Raw genomic sequence first — 21,828 nt, forward strand, 5'->3', positions numbered from 1 at the left:
CAACACCATCCGGGCTTTGGTCGAGTTAAGAAGGTTGACATGGCGGTTGGAGTAACATGGGTTAGTTTTATGGCGAGCAGGGAGCACTGAAAGCTGAAAAGGGAACGGTTAGCATTAGATATTTGGACCGTTTGATTCTTTTACTTGTCTTTCTTTCCTTCCATCTTCTCATTCATGCTGTGAGGTAGTACGTAGCCCCCAGCTCTCATCAATTACTGGTCCCAACTGTTCCCACGGTGGACCATCCCCAACCCAAACTTGTCTCGTCATGGGGAAGTTACATAGCACCTACCAGATCACCCAACCAATTAAATGTCCCGCTCGTGTGATGCCCAAAAAAAAAAAAAAAAAAATTTGATTAGGCCACTAACTTTGTGAATTAGGCAAATCTATCACAAATTGCACCAATTTCACCATCCTAGATATTGCAGTCCATAGCCATTGCTTGATCAAAAAAAAAAAAAAAAAAAAAAAGAAGAAATTTAACTCCTGTCAATTCAATGGGATGAATTGAATTCTGAGGAATGGGATCAATATTATGAATAATAATATCTGATCTATCAAATCGATTCATCGTCGGGAATTGAATAGTATAATATAAGAAAATCATTTATTTTATCCATACTAAATCCGAAATGGGATTCTTTATTGGATCAGGAATTCCATTGAATTTTTCATCCTTTTTTCCATATCCAACATTGTATCATTTTTGTTGGTATCTTATTTGATCAAACCTTGTGGTTAATATTTTAGATGTCAGTGGTGTTAAAGGTTGAGCAAAGGTCAGCCACGCGTGTGTGTAATGTTCGAACTTTGCTTATTTTCTAGTTGAGTTAGGTTTTCTATTTAGTGGAGCCCAAGTTTCCAAAAACTTGTTCAAGATACGGATGGCGAGGGCTTAATCATTTGTTAGTTGAACCTTAGCAAAAATTAAGCTTTATCATAGCTTGTTTCTTAATAAATGAGTTCGAATGATCCTATTATTGAGATAAATATGATGTTTTCAAGCAGCTCAGCTCATTTGCAGCTCAGTAGTATCTTCACCAAAGCAACTGCAATAATAAATTCCTTGTTTACTTAAACACAGATGGAAAGTCTTCGCTGGCTTTGGAATTTTTTTCCTAGCTAGCTTTCCTTTCAAAACAGTTAACTGGGGATGTCTTTATTTGTGGGTCAATGCAAATCGGACTTGTTTATCAAGGAATCTTCATTAGAACAATTCAAAAGCACCCACTTGTTCCTTTGATCAAATCATTACTTTTCCTTGCACAGCTATCCCAAAGGGGCATCTCTCCTTTTTCTCTCGCCTAAAACGATGTGCTATTTGGATAAATATGGGTCTTCTCCCACAATTTAATAGGTTCTTGTTTGGAAAAAGTTGGAACTGATCTGGTTGGAAGGCCATTTCCATGTTGCTGGCATGGCTTCCCTGGTTGATCTTTTATAGTCCTGAATAATAATCTTTTCCATAAATTATGTCAAGGACAATCATAACCTTTTAATTTTCAAGGATTCACCCCACCTCTACCACACAATTAATATAGAGAAGATGGGTGTCCACACTAGTTCATAGGTCTGTCCTGGAATTCCAAGTACTGGTGGACTGATCTAAAGGACTCTTTTGCACTTTTTGAAAGACTGTGGCCTCTTTTTGGGTTCCCACAGAAATATGAAATGTTAGGTATGAATCTTGAGCTAACCTCAGAGCCTTAGCATCAGATGGAAGCATAACACCTTTTCCATTTAGTTGGATTCTCCCAACCAATTGAGTGGGTTTTTCTAAGAAGTGTTCCATCTTAAAGCAATACGACTTAGATTTACCATGTATCAAAGCTTTTAGTATCAAATCTAACACCCCACTATAAAATACACAATGAATAAAGTGTTCTCATTTGTCCATTGTGAAGCATTATCCTTAAGCGCATATTCCGTATAAAAGAATACATAGATGAAAGGAAAGATAGCATTATCCTTAAGCGCATATTCCGTATAAAAGAATAAATGGATGAAAGGAAAGACATAAAATAGAAGACTGAACGACTAAGTTTGCATGCTTGACAATGTATCAACCCGTCAAATCGTAAGGTAATGGATGTGGTTTAACATGGTTGGGCCAGGATGAATGATTGGGTTGGATTAAATAACTTACATCTCTATCTCTATCCATCCATCCATCCATCCATCCATCCATCTATAACTATATACATATCTATCTATCTATAACTTACATAGCACCCGTCTCACTCTCTTTGCCACAACAGCTACCAATAGCTCAAATAAAAAAAAGAGGGGTTTGTCGTGGTGCTATATGTGTTTATTCTAGAGTGGACATCTAATAGGAGGAGAAAGCTCCATATGTGGGTTCCAATAATTAATAATTTTTTCTGAACAACATGGCAGCTGCTGCAATAGAAGGATGGAGGGAGGGAGGGGGAGAGAGAGAGATGTGGTGAGGCATGGGAGGTGCATCCCATCCTGTCGTATTAATGATTCTTTTTTTTTTTTTTGTGACATCTAAAACATTTAGTTCCAGTTCTTGTCTTTTATATTTGAGTCTATGAGCTGAGCTGTGGTAACCATGCATGCACACATAAATAAAAGTTGATCATGGGCCTAGTTTGAGCACAGAAAATATCAAATTTTATATATACCAGACTTAGAGCTTGGTTGAAAATAAATAGAGTTTAAGCCTGAGGCTTGGCCTACGAGAGCTCTAGCACAAATAACATGAGCTAAAATAGGATAGAGGAAAAGGAGGGGATTGTAACAAAGATCTGGCAAATGCTTTAGTAAAAGAAATATTTGGAGATAAAAATTTGTACAGTGCTGGGTTAATATATAAATCTCAATATCTATCTATCTATCTATCTATCTATAAAAAATGGAAGCAGTCCATGGCCCACACTATGCATGGTATCGGTGAATTACATGGTTATAATATATCAATCTTTTATTGCTCGTTTACAGTTGATAAGTTGAGCGACAAAAAGGGAATTGCATGTCAGCTATATAACTTTTTTTTCCTTTTGAAAATAAGAATACTGTGCTGCACATTTACTGTTCGGGTCGCCTTCCAACCAGAAGCTTCATCCGAAATGAAATATTTATTTCTTTATTTGTTACCCCGTGAACCGAAAAGATTTAGGAGATATCTCTCAACCTTTATGTCATGATACATGTAATAAATGATGGCTAGAACTCGTTTTGAAACCAATGTCTTCATGATCAAATATATTTTATGTAGGAGCACCTGCAGCATGGTAAGTTAACATTTGATTCATGGAATTCTTCTTCTTCTACTTCTTCTTCTTTTTTATTAAAAAAGTGAAATGCTTTGTAAAGATTAACTAGCTATTACAACATCCTTTTAAACAGATACCTGCAGAGGTACAACCAGCTAACTAAGCTATACCCACTCATTACTCTAAAATTCATAACATGTAAAGGACCATACATCATGGGTAATTTACAAGATTTAAATGTCCTAAATAAAAGTATATCAATAGCAGTGCTTAGTGTCAAAACAGCATGGAATCTTAGTGCCTGTATCATGACCCCTATCTAAAGGTGATGCGTACGCAACAACCACTTCATTCATATCTTTCCTTGTTCAAACAACAATCTTTTAATCAAAAGTGGGAATTTAGAAAGCCCCACAACCGGGCACACCTTGCTGTTCGAACCATGAAAGGGTGCACAAAGAACTATTTAGTAAAAGAAAATCGTACAAATTTCCTACAAATTGTGGAATAGTCAAGTTGTGTCTGGTGGTCTTTTTATGTTATACTTAATTTTGGGACCCATCTACAATAATAGCTGACATATAGAAGACGAGAAATTGCATTAAAAAATAGGAACATCAATTGATACGGCAGTCTGCAGTTAGAGAAATGAAAAAAGATAAAAGAACAAAAGCAATCTAAAGAATTTAGCTTACGTATATCAGCGAACTTACTGCATGGTTGGGGGACATTGTTGCCCTCCTATCAGGTTTTCAGGTTAAGGTGGTCGAGAACCTTTGTGTGCTGATCTCTCTCCTGAATCCTGACGCAGAGAGTTGATGCAAGGCGTGATAAATACCTAGTCGCATGAGCTTCTAATAGTCATATTAAGGATAGCTTTGAGTATTTGGAGTTATCGCTACAATTATCACAAGATTACATATGCCTTGGAACTCCATGCTTCTTCATGTAGCCTGAGCTTTCTGTAGAACACGGACATGATCATTATTATATCCTGGGTATGATTAACCTAACTCTCGTTCTTCTTTTGTAAATCAATCCAACTTTTTGATACTAAAAGAATTGCAGCAGTGATATCAAACAGGTACAAGCCCTTGATGGCACCCTAAAGCATTTCCAAACGCATCTTGCACAGCACGGGTGTTTGCTCCCATGTACGTAGGTCAGACATCACATCTTTGAAGAATTATGACATACAACTGCAGTTGTCATCATTCTCCCATAGCAAAACCGTCAGGCAACATCCAAGGCATCGAGCACAAAAAATCTTGACGAACAGTAGTGTAGAAATTATACTTGATTTGCCACCTATTTCACAAACGATAGATAACTGCAAGAGTTATAATGCAGTTGAAATTAATGAAGGGAGAATCTTCAAGGATGATAGCAAAAATAGCTTGTGAAGGAAAAGAACTAGTGTTTCCATAGTCCACATATGACTAGCTGCCTGCAGCTTTGAGCATGTAAATACAAATAATAGAATTATGATTTCCTACTTGGAAGAGTTTTTCTATTCAATTGCAGACTTATTGACAGACTTCGCAGCATACAAATAGAGATATAGTCACTGAGAAAATATTCTTATGTCACAACCATTCCAGCCAGCACATACGTGCTTCATCAACTTCTGAAACTTTGGACCTTCCACATTCCACGCAATCGACTTTCCCATGCAGCAGGAGCTACTGGAAAAACATGGGAATGTCGCGCCACCAAGCCTACAAGTCAAGACTTGAAATATCAGGATATTCAGATCAAGAGTTTCACTTGTCAATCATTGAAACGGATCTTGCGATTCCAACCAGGCTGATCGGTACCAGTTAAAGCCACACCTCCAACCTGTTGGATATGGATCAGTTATGGAAAGCCCAACCAATCAGACCCGGCTTAACCTGATAAATATTAGTTCCAGAATCTGGGGTCTTCCCACATAATGACTATAAAGGTGCTCAAACTTATAATTTGTCAAACAAGAATCATCAGCTCGCATGTCTTATCGTTTCATTTGTCATCAGATCAGAAGATATGGCAATTTACAGATTAGTTTAGCCTCCAACTCCCATTGGCATGATTTGGGGTCTGCCCACATAATGACTATAAAGGTGCTCAAACTTATAATTTGTCAAACAAGAATCATCAGCTCGCACGTCTTATCGTTTCATTTGTCATCAGATCAGAAGATATGGCAATTTATAGATTAGTTTAGCCTCCAACTCCCATTGCATGATTTCATTCTCATTATTTGTACTGGCACTACAAAGCCAAAAGCGTTTGCTGCCCATTCCAGAATCGACACATACATACAAGGTAACAAGAAAGCAGCAAAGTTTCTAGGGCAACATGACAAAACATAAAACACGCACACAACTCGTCTTGATATATGTTTGAAAGAAGCATTCTGGCACATAATTAACCAATTTAGCCCGTGTTCTGCAAGCCAGCAGCTATACCCTTCATAGTCAGAATGAGGGTATCCTCCAGCCCAGGGGCATACTCACTTGTGGGGTTTAGCTTCACCAATTCTGCAGCTGGCTTGCTAGACTCCATTATCTCCTTTGACAGATGTGGTCTCACCTTCACATGGTAACTGGGGTCTCTAATCTGCTTCAGCGTATAAGCTTGGCAAACATTCAGAGTTGTGATATATGCATCACGCAGCCGTATTCTCTGTTTCAAGTATGGATCACCTTCGAGGAGATCTTTGTGACCAGCAACCTGCACAAACCCATGTTTGGTTACCATTATGTGATTAATGACATTTGACAACTAGAAGTACATATCAGTGAATAATGTAACTTTTCCAGGATATTAAAAATCAACAGTTCCATGATCCAAGTAGCAGGCTGTATGGATTTTACTTGTGTAAAATTTTAAGTTAAAGTTCATAATACTACTTTTTTAGTTCACCAAGGATCATTTAACAACATAGCAAAAGGGCCTTCACAAGTAAATAATAACAACTAGGCTGCAATTCAAAGTAGTATAACTCCCAGATCAAATTTCTTATATCGTTGATATCATGGATGTATCTATTGTTTTATACATTAGAGATGTTAAAAATGATGTATGATCATTACAATATTGAGATGTGTAAAAAAAGTATCGTTACTCTGAACCGTCAAAAAACAACAAAATAACAATCACTTGAATTGTCATTTCATATTGAATAATCTTTCCAACTATTGGACAATAGATGTTTTCTTTTTTAAATACAAAATATCTGCTTTCTGGTACATGCATAAAGACTCTAACACAAACAATAAGTTTGCATGCAAAAGAGCATGGAATTGATCCTTGAGCACTTTTATGCCCTATAAGCTTTACAAATGCATGGACCTATGTAAAGTTCATGAGGATGGATTCAAGACATTGACAGGATATAGAGATCATTCATTTTAGACTGCAATGACACATTGAAGGATGAATTTACATGTTTCTGAAGTTGAAATACTGAACCTTGAGTACATGTGCAGGCTCTTGTTAAAGGAGCCCAAAGGCACCAGGATAGATCCCATGCAGAAATCGGAGGGTATATGGTGTACACATCCTGAAGAATAAAACCATCTACTCAATTGTACAAATTTTCTTTCTTAAATTTAGTAGATCTCGTTGTTGACTTTTCCTATGTAAGAAAGACCTGGTCCTATTCGAACTATATGTTCGTTCTTTAGAAACATGATAACAAACATTCAGTATGAAGAACATCATATTTAAGAGTTGTACCTTGGTCACTTATTAGGACTAACCTGAAAATGAAATTTCTACATTTTAATGGAGTTGCCCCTGGCTTTGCCGCCCACACACATCACATCATCCCACAAAATGGTGCAATTGCCTTAGCCTTGATGCTGTTATGTCTGGAACATGGTATTTTCAAGGACTAACTACCTATTTAAACTATCAGGGAAGGAGAATGACAAACAACTTCCTGGCAAAATTCTAAAATGACAAATGCTTCCTTAGATGATGAAACTAAATGCCTAAGTTACAATATGTACGGCTCAAAATCTCATGTAACCCAACAGACAAGCCTTTAGCTTCCTCTAACATAAAATTAAAATGAAAATGGGAAAGAGAGAATTACCTGAAGAAGAAGTTGCTTTGTTTCTTCGTAGTTGGCTCTTAGTCGTTCACCAAATGGCCATAATTCTTCATCCACAAGCAATTTGTCATATAAAGCAGCTATGCCAGGATTTCCCTTGGTGAAAACCATCTCAACCAAGTCAATGGTGACCCTGAAAAATGGCCACTCATTGTACATCACCTGAAGCATGTGAAGATTCCTGATATCTTTTTCCATGACATGCTTAAATGCTGCTCCAAAGCCAAGCCACACTGGAAGGTGAAAACGTGTTTGTGTCCATGCAAAGATCCAAGGGATTGCACGTAGTGATTCTATGCCCCCACTAGGCTTTCGTTTTGATGGTCTGCTGCCAATGTTCATCCTACCATACTCAAGCTCGGGAGTTGCCTACAAATATTCAAAAGTGTTTCCTGTAATGATCTATAAGAAATTGTATCTCCAAGAAAAAAATTGAATGAAAGAGGAGAAGCACACAAAGAAACCTAGGAAAGAAATTAAAGAATCTACATGATTCCACAAAATCACTATTTCCTAATAAAACAGTTGCTCAAAGTAGCTACATTTTTTTCTTAAATTGGTACATCCTCTAAATCAAAGAATTAGTCTGTCCATCAAACCAAAAAAAAGAAAAAAGAAAAGAATGGAAGGTCAGGCTTAGCATATCAGTGGAAAGTTTGTGGCAACCAGAGTAGTTCATTAGCTGCATAGAAGATGAGAAAGGAGGATTACTTACTAGGCGGAAATATTCAACGAAACGTGGTTCTTGGAATACAATTGATCGGTATTCCCTTGTGGCTATAGCAGCCATCTCATCCATCAATGCACGCCATTCCGGCTTTGGAGAAATAGGGGGATGCATTCCATGTTCAAGAGTAGCAGCTGTGAATCGTTCGAGTGTTCTGAAGCACAAATGCTCCTCTCCAAATGACTGCTCAATAACTTCGCCTTGGACCGTGACCCGAAGTGATCCATGGATCGTGTCTGGTGGCTGAGATAATATAGCAAGATGAGTTGGACCACCTCCTCTTCCAACAGTCCCTCCTCGCCCATGAAACATTGTCAGTTTCACCCCATATAGCTTGGCGACCTTTATAAGCTCTTCCTGAGCTTTGTATAACTGCCAAGCTGCAGAAAAACGCCCAGCATCCTTCCCTGAATCCGAATATCCAATCATGACTTCCTGTTTTCCATCAATCCGGTTCCTGTACCAATCTATTGAAAAGAGTCGGGCTAAAGCAGCAGGGGCTGCCTCAAGATCTGCAAGTTTCTCAAACAGAGGGACAACTCTCAGAGGTTTCTTCACACGGCACTCACGCTGCAACAGCTCAACAGCCAGGACATCTGATGGAGCAGTTGCCATTGAGATGATATATGCCCCAAAATTGTCTGAAGGAAGTTCTGCAATGACATGGAATGTATCTAAAACATCAGTTATTTCCTCAGTTTTGGGAAGGTCAGGACCAAACAAAGGGCGCTTTCCATTAAGTTCAGACAACAGCCATTCCTGACGTTTTTCTTCTGACCATTCACGATATGATCCAATTCCTAGATGCTTGGTGATGGCATCAATAACATCAGTGTGCCTGTCAGATTCTTGCCGGATATCAAGTCTCACAAGTGACAGTCCAAATATCGATACTTGGCGCAAAAAGTCAAGAAGGCTTCCATCAGCAATTGGTCTATCACCACAACCACAGAGAGATCTGTAACATAGCTCAAGAGGCTCCAGGAACTGCAAGAACAAATAGATGAAAAAAGTACACAAACATGTATAGTCACACAGGTGTAAATGAGTGATATATGAAAATTTACTGGGTGTGAAGTTCAGAAAATACTAAACATGGCTAAAGCATGAATGTCAAACATTGAGTTTTACTTGATTAAGTTTTTCCAGATCCTATATCTTATAAAAAGGAGTTTTTGACATAGAAGGTCTGATGCCAGTTTCTCACATGCTGGGGAAAAGAAAACAAAGAATCTTTTCTAAAGCATGATTCATTTAATCATTTGTACCTGTTCAACATTGGTGAAAGTTGCTTCCTCAGGGATATCTGAATATCCATTCGACAATAAATGGCGGGACCGCTCACGTGTATTGTATAGCTTATCTCTGACATCACTAAGTATAACACGGTAAGGCTCATTTGGAGGAACTTGTTTCCAAAATTCTGCATTCAAAATTATCAGAAAAGCCATTAAAGCATACCAATACTAATGATTATTCTAAAGTACAAAAAAAAAAAAAACTTTCCATGACAGCGTAATGGCATGGTCATATAGCAGAAGAAAATGTAGTGAACTGTTTTCCTGAAACATGTAACTTAAGAAGTATAAGTCAATTGAGAATGAATCAAGTGATGCACTGGCTGGAATTGGTCTGGTCAGTGTATTGGACATGTCAAAAGTGTGATGAAGTATCTACTTTTTGTCTAGTCGGCAAAAGTATCCAAAACGAGGGCTACCATAAGGTTTGCCTTAAGGAGTGTCTCACAAACTCCACTTTAGTTGGTTTTAAATATCTCATATAGATGTTTACCTGTAGTTGGGTGTCTCAAGTCCTCATAAGATGTGGGTATGACACTGTGTTTTCCTGTTGTTTACATGGCGTCCTTTTTCTAGCCTTCTTTCACTTGATTGAAGTTTATTTGCATAGCATAACATAACATATTTGCATGTATCAAACTGAATATGTATGCAAAACCCTCCCACAATACATGTCTACAGCCAAGGAGAATCACGTCTCTGGTGTACACCAAAAAAAACTCTAGTAGGTTGTATCTTGCAAGTTGTTGGTAGGAGTCTGCAATTCTAGCGAAACCCACAACATCTATACTTCTTTAAGATTTTTTCTCCACAGCTTCACATGAGAAAAGCACAAAATAATGTTAAAATTCATAGTAATACTTGCATGCTTGTTACTTGCCGCTTGACTCTATGTCAGGCCCATAACTGTAGTCAAAAATGTTTGAAAGCAACTAACGAAAATCTGTAGGAAAGATGGCCTTCGCCAGACACACACACACTCTCTCTTAGATTAGTGTTGGTGCGAACCATGGTTCGTTGTACTAGCCCGAACCAGACGATATGGGGTGTACCGTACCATTTCAGTACCAATACCCAGTTCGGATGGCATACCGATACTTGGTACACCGAAAAAGCCCCGTACCGTCCGTACTGACACTATGCTAGTGTGACACCGGTATAGAGTCTGGTACCGACACTGTGAACTCACGCTTTTCATGGAATAAGGGCAGAAAAAGTGTTGCTATTAGCCTAGTGGGCATTAAGAAAGACTAGCTTAAGCACAGTGGATCTTTCATGTAAGTCAAGGCCATTAACTTCTTGATGGGCATCGGGGACCATGCAAAAGATTCTTCCCTATCATTTATTACAGATCATCAATATGATGCATTTGCACTAAGACATTAAGATCAACCTCCACAAACTTCCAGCCATTTCATAAGCTGTAGTCTACAAAATACAAATATAAAGAAATTTGCTTCTAGTAGTTCATTGTCGCAGCAAATAAGGATAATGCTTCTATTCTGTATGATTGTGACCACCACATACTACTAGGACCTTAGGAAAAGATCAGGCAATAGATTATCCATATAAACCCTCCAGGCAATAAAAGTTGCCAGGCATGAGATATAAGTACCGGCAGTAGTAAGCAAGGATGCTGAAAGGATGTAAAGGGGTTAATAGATCCCTATAAGATTTCACAAGTATATTGATATCTCTGTTCTACAAAAAAGGAATTGGGCTCTCAGTGGAGTTTAGAACCCTACAACACAGAGGATCACTGAGTAGAAATGGATAACTGAATATTGAGTAGGGACTGTAAAGCAAATATTTGCTTCTTAATTGCTAGAGGGACCAAAATTATCTAGCAAGACTTAAGGGAATATTTAAGACACATACATTGAATGAATAATGCACAAGATGCCAAAAAAATGGCTGTATATGCATAAGATAGTTGCAGCAAATTAGAGGATGTTAGAAAATAAAATAAGCAACAACAGATTATAATGGCTTAAAACACCTGCGACTAACAAATTTGAGAAGTAAATTTTGTGATCAGAGAAGGTGTCAGAGTAAAGTATCCAAATTTTCCAGAAAATACAAGGAAATTGACCCACAAATCCAACATGAATTAATCCAGAACACTTTTCCAAGCAAAACTATTCTATTCACAATAATAATGGAATGCATGATATGCTAAATGTACTATAAATTTCACAGAGAAAAACTAATTTACAGACCTATATAATGTTTTGCAGCATCTTTTTTTGAGAAGCGGTGTAGCTCATCTGCTCGTACTCGGAGCTCATCATTGCAGCGCCACATAGAAAGCTGCAGGAAAATACAATCATGCAAGAAACCTATCATGCATAAGTTTCTTTATGAGAAATCAATGACAATATAAAAGACAAAAGTTGTATAATACAAGTGAGAAAAAAATGATACCTCAAACATTAGATCTTCTATTTGGGAATAGTACAGATTTGCAGCCATCATTCGAGCCAACAAGCACACATCCCTTGTCACTTCTGGAGTCACTCTAGGATTTCCTATATTACATAGCACACAACCATTAGATTGATATGACATGGAAAAACTAAATAAAATTTCCCCTTTCTTAGATGACTGATATAATGAAAAATATGCAAAAAGAAACTTTTCCGGAATTCGGCTCCCCACTTCCTTGAGAGAATCATTTGTTTTTGTGAAATAATTGCACACTTTTATTGTTAGATAATCTAATCAAGGCAGTTAGCGAGAAAATGAAAAAGTTAGAAAAAAGGTTTTTGAAGATGTATCATACCGTCACGATCTCCACCCATCCAAGAAGAAAACTGAATAAGAGGGGCATTATAAGGCACACGCTCATTTATTCCAATGTTTTTCAGAGCTGTATCAATCCGACGTAAGAACTTTGGAACACCTTTCCATATTGTCTCATGAAAATAGCTCATTCCAGCCCGCATTTCATCTTGAGGAGCCGGAGGAGTTCTACGTATCTCATCTGTTCTAAAGGCAGCTTGAATCTGCAAAAATATTACCAAACAAATAAGCAAAACAAGCAAGTATATTGAACAGGGTAAAGAAGCCCAAGAAATAAAATTAAAAAGAAACTTTTCCAAACAAGACAATGGTCACTAAAAAGTCAATGATGGCAAAAGCTTATGCTGATTTACATAATCTGTGAAGCATGTTTCTTCTTGGTATGCCTACTTTCAAGCCATTATTAGAAATTGATTAAAATCAATTAAATTTTATTATCCAGAAATTTTTCTTTTTAATATGAAGTGGTTTTGATGTGTTGAATATGTTGAGAACATGGTACATTGTACTGGCCCGTACGGGGCGTACCGTACCATACCGGTTCGGTACCGGTATCCGGTACGGATGGTGTACCGATACTCGGTATGCCAAAAAAATTCCGTACTGACATTGTGCTAGTGTGGCATAGGTACGGGATCTGGTACCGAGACGGCGAACCTTAGTAGTTGAGAACATTGGCTTTCATATAATTTGCGTCAAACAGCTATTACATGTGGTTGCTAAAACCAGGATCTGATACTAAGTGAAGCATGTAATTTATACAGCTGACAGTCATAACGGAAGCCAAAAGATCATGCTTTTCTTTATTAAGAAGCATAATTGCATCATAACAAACATAAGGCATCAGCGCAGCTGCAGTAACTGAGAATTTACAAATAAGAACAGCTGCAGTAACGGGCTTGGTTCCCGGTTCCGAGGCGAGGGGAAAGTCACCATTGAGTTCGACCTGGCTTTGGTCAGCCGTCCGTCGATTGTTAGAGGAGCTGTCCTGAGTCCAATTCTTTATAAGTCCATAATTTAACTTCACAAATAAGAACCTAACTAATATATTTTGAGAACAGGCCTGCTACCAACAACTTTGATTGGAATATTGTTGCCCTTTTTAAGTATAACATAGAGATATGCTGAGACAAAAGGGGTTAATATTTAGTCCAACCAAATGGATCAAAATGCATCTAAAGTAATAATGATTAAAAAGTTGATGCCGTAACTGAAGTTGATGGCTAAAAGATAACTCACAGATGTATTTCCTGTACTAGATGAAGTAAAAGGATGGATAGATAGACCAGAAATTTAGTAATATTTGAAAAGATGATGCTTTGTCTAAAACTAGTGAATAGACTAAACAAATATTTTCTCAATACTGCAATGAAGAAAAAGATGGAGAGACAACAGGGATGTGTCCAATTAAGGAAGCCAGGAAGGCCTGTTTAGTATATAAATACAATACATCCGGCATTAAGACTAACTATGTTGCATTATCTGCCTGCCTGTCCACAACATTGGAACTCCTCATGCATTGAAAGTGACAATGATCCAAATTGTTAAGATAAAGCAACTATTTCCAAGGAAACACGAAAAAACAGAAACTATGGTGCATGATTGCTCAAGACGAGATGGTAATATGCAGTGAAAGAATGATCTCACAGGCAAGAGATGTACATGGTTAGATCATACAAACTTCCAAGGATAGCAATTTTAAAAGTTCTAGCAGTTTCTGATATGCTTGATATTAGCTGCTCTAAGCAGCCTAAGCAAACTACAAGGGTAAGAATTTTATGCTCCTCAAAGAATCTAAATATAAATCACATCTAGATTTGGTAAGGTGAAAGAGCAAAGCCCCAAATACAAAAGAAGAAGATAAACTTAGACCTTGCCAAAATTAACATCCTGAGCATCTGCTAAAATGCAAAGAATTCTCTGATGGAATATCACTATTTTAATAGCATTTGCTTTTTGTCATTAGTACATTACATGGTTATCTCAATAAAACACATCCCAGGAGCAGTAAAAGGCAATGTATCTCCATCGAACTGTTTTCGAACTTGCCAAAATGATGAGCAGCTTTCAAAACAAGATTTGTGCTCAATAAAGAGGACAAACTAAATCCGCATTCCGAATGCCAAAAGTGGTAAAGAAACACAGTCAAACAAAAATTTCAACAAGACATCTATATAAGAGTGGCCTGCCAATCAACTATTCTGGTCCACGGACAAATATTAAATAAAATAAGCCTATGAGCAAACACCAACTGTCTGAATCACTCAACAAAATAAATAAATGGTGTCAACATTCTGTTCATACCTCATACTCCAAAGTGCTTCTGGTTTTCAAGAATTTTCTCATAGCTTACTTTTATCTCTCCTATAATTCTGAGTTTTTCTATTAGCATGCTACTTAGTCTGTAACGACCATGAATACGAGAATATACATCCCATTCCGTATTACTACAAATTTGGAGGTTTTTCTAAAATTCATCTATAGTTTTTATAATTATCACTCCTTTTATGCTGTATATTTTTCTTAGTTTATAATATGTATTCAATTTTTAAAATATTTTTCCTTTTCCCTTGTCTAGAGGTGTCCACTGATAGAATTGAACTTCCAACATATTCATTTCACAAAGGAATTAAACTGAAGGATGTAGTGGTCTTTGTGGGATTTGTTGATCATTGGACAGCAAATTGACATAAGGAATGGTGTTCAACTTTGATGGACAGTTCATCAGCCAAAGAGTCAAAACTCAAGCAGCGTCATACCAGGTTCAAACTGAATCATTTAAATTAGTATAATTAAATTAATATAATTAAATTAATATAATTAAATTACTATAATTTAGCCAACTCTTATTAAATGACCTCATAAGTTTCTTCTATGCAAGCTATAAACCTCGTGAATAATGCTGATTAGCCTTTAGGTTAGGAGGTGATCAGTAAAATTTATTTACAACCTCCAGATAAAAATAGGACATATGAAACTGGAATGATATCTTCAAGCTTGAGGCAAGAAGACATAAAATTCCAAAACAAAATATTTGCGAGATAAAAGCTGAAACATAATGCACACGCTAATCAAATTACCTCTCTCTGAAGAGCCTCATCAAGCTCCTGCTTGTCATCAGGAGTAATATCCTTGGCATACAATTGTGCCAAACAATTCCTTATCCTGAACAACAAAAGCAAATGTTCAAATATGATATGTAAATTGTTTTTCTGTCTCAAAAATGATGTGCAAATTGTTTCATCTAGAAACATGTGAAGAAGATTGTCCCCGAGAAGAGATTGATAAGGACTAAGGGAAAAATAAGGTTACACAACAAAAGAAAAAAAAAGCTAGAATGCATGTATGGTTAAGCTAACTGATCAAATTTGAAATAGTATACCATGTAAGTAATACTAATCCATCCCAGAGAAAAAATTCTGAGTATTGGCTGCAAACCTTGCATGTTTCTGAAGCAGCGATCTCCTGACCGACTGAGTCGGGTGTGCAGTCAAAACCAGATCAACTGTCTGGCTCTTCAGAGCATCAAAGACCTCTGCTGGGGACTTCTTCAGCTGCACCATGAGCCTTTTAAGGGTCTCTTCAATGTCTGATTCAGTAGCCGCAGAATTTTCATCAGCAAAATATCCTTTTTTCAGCTTGATTCTCCTACGATAGGCAATCTGGACCTCCTCAGCCAAGTTGGCCAAGTTAAGCATGTGTGAAAACGACTTCGTGACCACAATGGAGTCACCTGGGTCCAAACTTGTCAGCACATTCCCCAGCTCATCAAGCTTGCTAGGATCACGCTTCCCTTCATACTCTGCAGATAGCTCATAGCACTCTTGAACCTAGCAACATAAAGCAAGCCATTGGTTGATCTCAACTCTCAGTATAGAAGAAGTCTACCCATACCATCTACTGCACTAACATTAACTAAAAGAGCAAAATGAGCCGTTTAAATAAAACAACATAACACAAACTCTAGACTGATCTGTTGAAAAAAAATATGTTTTTCCTGGAAAAAACAGAAATAACACAAACTCCATGGTTCTCTAGTTCTCATCTAAGTTCTAACGTCAGACAAAGTTTAGACCAATGTAAAAACATTTGTTTGCAAAGATCAATGTAAATAAGTTGATATAAATCATCTGCCAAAACTTCAATTCTTAAGATATTCATTTGATTAATCATTCATCTAAAAGAGTGCGAAAATAATTTCAAATAAACATCGAAATTTGAGATGAGCTTTCTCCCAAAATTGGACCGAGTCACACAATTCAACATGTGAATAAGTAAATCACCCGAAGTCCACTTTTGACAGCGACAATATGGGTTTTGTTCAAGTCCACATTTTTACCAAATTTTCAGCCCACAGATATCAAGAAAACAAACAGAAATCACCAGAAAGTAAAATCGGGCAGAAATCCAATACCGTTTCCCTAATATCCTCGCCATGCAAGTCCTGGAGAATATCAAGAAACCGATCCAAGAGGAGCGCGTCATATTCGACCAGCTTATCATCTTCCGACACCTTGCGCGGCGCCAGAAGCCTCAGCTGCGCATCAACCGAGGCCAACTTCTCCACCCCGTTCCGAGACATCTCTCTCTCTTCCACTCCCCACTCCCTCACTCTCCCTCCAAATCTCTTTCTCTAACTAATACTCAAATATATATATATATATACACCCAAACTCACGACTATAAATTAGAAACCACAAACCAAAAAGGAGATCCCCTTCAGAATCCGATCGAGGGCACGAGAAGAAAAGGAAAGCCCCCGCCTTCTGGAGACGATAAAGGGCCAGAAACCCGCGAGATGGCTCTGAAAACCCTAGATTTCTTCCCCTTTTTTGCACTTTTGGATGGACAAGGAGAAGGCGAAGCCCGTGAGAGATGGAAGTAGAAAAGGAGAGAGAAGAGAGGAGAAGAAGCGATGGAACAAGAGCACAGTGGGCGTGGGGGAGAAAGTACCCTCCCCCCTGTTATTTATAGAAAAAAATTGGCCTCTCTCTGACCTTTTGAGGAGCAATTCTATGAGACCTACGATTCTACCAAAACTCGTCTCGATGCCATGCGGCACGAGGAGACTGGAGCCATTCACGAGGTCGACGCGAATCATCTATTGACACGTCAGACGAGAGCCGTGTTTGATAACTTTCTTGGGTCTGCAAACATTTTATCAACCATGGAATTGCGTGTTGGGATCCGGTACAGGGTTGTAAGAGGGAACACCATATTTGGGGGCGGGAATATACCACGCTGATCCCCGCTCCGTTTCGCCCCATTTCCAGGTGCTTCCCGGTTTCTGGGGGCCCACTATGGGACCAATTGGAAAGCTCCATATGGAGGTGGGACCCGTTTGGCCGTTACTATTCAAACATATATTAGACTTGTATTTTTACTTTTAAAATTTTGTCACTCGGAGTAGATTTGTGTGCTTGGAGGGGCGACTTTTTCCTCAGCAATTGAAACTTTGCATGGATGGCGTATCTTATTGACTTATTTTTTGTCTCCATATATTTTGGAGTCGATAGATTAATTGACATGCTATCATAACTTATATTGTTAGATATCATGAACGCAAATCTATTTTTGTGTAGTTCTTAATTTGATTGCTCCTCCATGTACTTGAGTTTTCATATCACATAGGAGGAGAGGATATTAAATCTAAGTTTTGGGGATCAATAACTAATATCTAAAGTAAAGGCTTTTATAAAGTTGAAAAAAATCATTTTAATGCTTTTGTGGAGGATTTATTGTGCTATATATGTTGGTGACAAAAATTGAGATAATTAGTATTTATAATGTTGAGCTAAGAATATTTTTTAATAATTTTATTCTTTGCATGGGCTAAAATTTAAAAATTTTAATATATCATTTGGAGCAAAGTGAAGAAGAGAGGGAGAGAGAGAGAGGAAATGGAGACGTGAGATCTTTGAATTTGCCCTTTAGCCTTTGGCAGCTTCATTGAGTCGCGTGCCGAATGCCGTCAAACGGAATCACAAAAGTTTTTTAATAAAAAAATCAGTGATAAATAAATTATGGGAGAATATTAAACTCTCATACAAAATAGAAGAATTTTAGTTCTATTTTATGTTTTTTTTCTTTGGCCCAAGCAAGCACGCTACATAGACTTTAGATGATTTAGTTTTCCCTTCTTGTTAATGCCAGTTTTGTATGTCCGGCATTCCTCTATTCCATGGAATACACTATGCTTTTGTGAATCAGATATTAGGTTTATGTTTCCTGCTAATCTAGTTGTTACTTGTTCATATATTTTGATGTATCAAGGAACTCTCTTAGTTTGTCATGCTCCCTATTAGTTGTTTCTCTTCCTTTATAATTGGATTTGTTTTGGAAGACAAGTTAGGGTTATATGATTTATATGTTCATGATTATAATTAGAGATGAGCTTCATTGAGCTGCTAGCAATAGATTTGATCTGCAGACTCAATCCGGCTTCGTTCCGACAAAACTTAAATATTATTGGTTAGGTTCGAGCCATTCTTAACCCTAATATGAACGTCATGTTGGTCTAGAATATTTTCAGGGATCCAACTAGACTCGATCCGATCAGCTATTGGTTGGAACTGAGTCCAAAATTCAAAACCCGAACATGAAAATAAGATGGGTTGGGGTCAGGCATTCTTTAACCCGATCTTACTTGTTTGTAGGCCTATCCCTCATATATTAATCAACCAAAATTTTCTGGTCAAACTCAATGGTCATAAGTCAAAAGATGCTCAAGGAATGATACGACAATAAGCCAACTAGCTGGATAGAGTAGACCACTAGCCTCACTTATTTGATAAGAAGCCGAATCCAATATTTTTCATAATTAAAAATAAAAACAGTGATTAAAAAGGAACACTTTGAAGCACGAACGTAACATTCCCAAAAAAAAAAAGGTACAGCGAGCAGCTGTGCACAAAAACTTTTTGTTCAAACACTCATATACATAAGGTTATTTAGCATGCCTGGATTAATTTGGATGAAGTGGAAATTTAAATATTTGAAAATATTCTTTAGAATTTTGTAATATTTTATTTTTTGGGATGCACATGTACTCGTTGGATATGAACAATCAAGTTTAACAAAAAAAAAAAAAAACACCACCAAGAAGCTCCAAAATGCCACCTAATCCAAACCTATAATTTCCGACTTACTTTAAAATTATTTCTGAATACTTATGAATATCTAATCTCAATATTTTATAATTTCATTGTATTGATCTAATTCATAAATAGAAATTTTAATCCAAACAAATCCCAAGTAGTTTATTTGACCCATCTCTCTCGGCGGTCAATTCCCATGGCGGCCCCCAAACTTCTCGGCAGTCGGTGGATAGAGACGCCGCCATGAGTCAGTCCTGGCCCGCAGCCGGCGTGCCAAAGCTTTCTTTCCTTCACGCTGGCGTCAATCAGACAGGAAAGCCACAAAATATAAACAAGACATCAGAGAACGTAATTTTGTCATCAGAGAACGAGTACCAAAGCCTCCCTCCCTCGCTCGTTGTCAACTCAAGGTTCTTTTGACTTCTGCATCAGAATTTAACCATGCATTTTATTTTATCGTAGTCATCAATTTTAACTACAGCTATTATTTCAATTCGATAGGTCAGCTTGGTTCTTTTGTCACCGCAGTTTATCTCATATTATGGGTTGCATTTTCAGAAACTCTTCTTCTAATATTCTCAGTGTTTGCTTTATTCTTTTTGAGTGTAACAATGGTGCACAGATTCAAGTTGTTCACCTCTATAGAAGGCACGTACTGCAAAAGGCTCTACGTGAAAAGCCTTTTTTTTCAGTCCATTCCTAATAGATCACGCAGTCAAATGCTTCCTCCAATATATTTGTGCGTGCATGCAGATGAACGTCCTCTAATATATTTGTGGAGTGCTTTTCTTTTTCTTCATTTTAGGGGAAGGTTGAGTGGTGCAGGATTAAGGAGCACAATCTAAGTTACAATCCACGGGTATAAACTCCAAAAAAAACTTAATGAACATATTCCAATTTATTAATCAAACAGTCAAAAATACTTTGCCTAGAAAAACGAAAAAGTTTACACAAGGATTCCACCGACAGAGTACATCAGAGCACTTGTTTAGCGCATTATAGATATGAAAGTAAGCGCACTTGCACAAGTGCCTTTTTTAATTCAAAGTTTATTTTTTTTAATCAGCTTGCTATATACTTCTTTATTTCTTTCTTTCTTTTTCCAATATTGAAGGTCTCCAATCTCTATAATTGAACTAAACAAATCCATTACATTACTAAGTTCACATGATATGTTCTGAGTTGAACAAGGATCTTATATTTGGACTAATTTATCGTCGAGAGGATGTAGATCCACTGTCTCATTCTTGAAGGCACGATAAGTGGCTTCAATTATTGTGTTGGTTTGGTGAGGGCCTATTTCTTTAATCATATGTGTATGTGCAGGAAGTTGTAAACAAAGCATTGGCAGGCAACTATCTAATATTTCTACTCAAACGTGTATCTGGAGAAGCATGCATCATATGTCTACTAGAGCAGTATAGAAGGGAAAAAAATAAGTTCTAATATATCGGCCAATATCATCGCATTCCTTGACGACATCACATCCATGCCGGAAAGAATTTAAACTAGTCCATCTGGGGCCACATGGAAAAGAAAAAAGAAGCTTTGATAGAATGTATTCTAGGGTTTTTTCATTGCAGACATTGTGGTCCACGGAACGAAAGCAGCAACAGACAGGCCTAACTTGACCTAATTGCTCTCAGGCTGCATGTCTTTGGATCATGCACACCTCTGCTAAAGCTTACTTATAACTGCATTATTTTTTTGGTGAGGTAAGAACTACACTAAATAATGGCTGCTATCAAGGCATCTCATAATACTATTGAATAATGTTCATAATAGTTGCTATTAGAATCTAGCTAGTATTATTTCTTATCCATGAATAACAGCAAATGAATTATATATTTTGTTGTCCTTTTGCTATCATACATGACATCACAACGCCTATTTACAGTTGAATAATAGATATTGTGTTTGTTTTAGCTCAACAATTTTTTATTTTAATGCTGTATCCATCCATTTTGGGGTCTGGCAGTTAAATAATCACAATGGATTTATCAAAACAATCCTCTTAACATTGTCTGATTCGGACTTTTCTTTTTCTTAATGAAAGGCCGATTAGGTTCTCCCCAAACAAACTTTTTTTTTTTTTCCCAAAAAGATGATGCTTTGGACAATGCAGCCAGGAAGCAAGCATATATAGAATTTGATTACATTCCAACCTGGTTGCGGGTCCAGCAAATAATGTTCTCATCAACCTTGGATCTAGTTTTATGCAACCCAAATTAGTCCATACACCTACCGAACCATATCGAACCACTTGGAGTAGACCAACCCAATTCTTTCAAAATTTGTCAAGCATATAATGTTCTTATCAACCTTGGATCTAGTTTTACGCAACCCAAATTAGTCCATGCACATATCAAACCGTATCGAACCACTTGGAGTAGACCTAGACCAACCCAATTGTTCCAAAATTGTACTTCAAGTGGGGTTAGGTTGGGGTTTCAAAGTTTTGGTGCTGCAGATTTTGGCTCATATTTGAGTGGGCCAGGTGTTCCCATCCTTTCTGGGGTGTGCATCTGATACCCAACATTTGCTGATGGGAAATAAGGAA

At 37.4% G+C, this 21,828-nt stretch overlaps 1 protein-coding gene across 1 annotated transcript; it reads right to left on the minus strand.

Annotated features, from left to right (window-relative positions):
- Nucleotides 1–5,439: 5,439 nt before the first annotated feature.
- LOC103709462 (phosphoenolpyruvate carboxylase, housekeeping isozyme) lies at nucleotides 5,440–17,124 on the minus strand. The gene is made up of 10 exons (XM_008794796.4): nucleotides 16,586–17,124; nucleotides 15,610–16,001; nucleotides 15,252–15,336; nucleotides 12,152–12,374; nucleotides 11,794–11,897; nucleotides 11,589–11,679; nucleotides 9,340–9,494; nucleotides 8,060–9,058; nucleotides 7,327–7,713; nucleotides 5,440–5,957 (listed from the first exon to the last, which is right to left on the minus strand). Exons 1-10 carry the CDS (start codon nucleotides 16,751–16,753, stop codon nucleotides 5,661–5,663), a joined length of 2,901 nt encoding a protein of 966 aa, XP_008793018.2. The 5' UTR covers nucleotides 16,754–17,124; the 3' UTR covers nucleotides 5,440–5,660.
- Between the last annotated feature and the right edge of the window lie 4,704 nt (nucleotides 17,125–21,828).

Source organism: Phoenix dactylifera, chromosome 11 (genome assembly GCF_009389715.1).
Source record: "Phoenix dactylifera cultivar Barhee BC4 chromosome 11, palm_55x_up_171113_PBpolish2nd_filt_p, whole genome shotgun sequence".
In the NCBI taxonomy this organism is placed as follows: domain Eukaryota; kingdom Viridiplantae; phylum Streptophyta; class Magnoliopsida; order Arecales; family Arecaceae; genus Phoenix; species Phoenix dactylifera.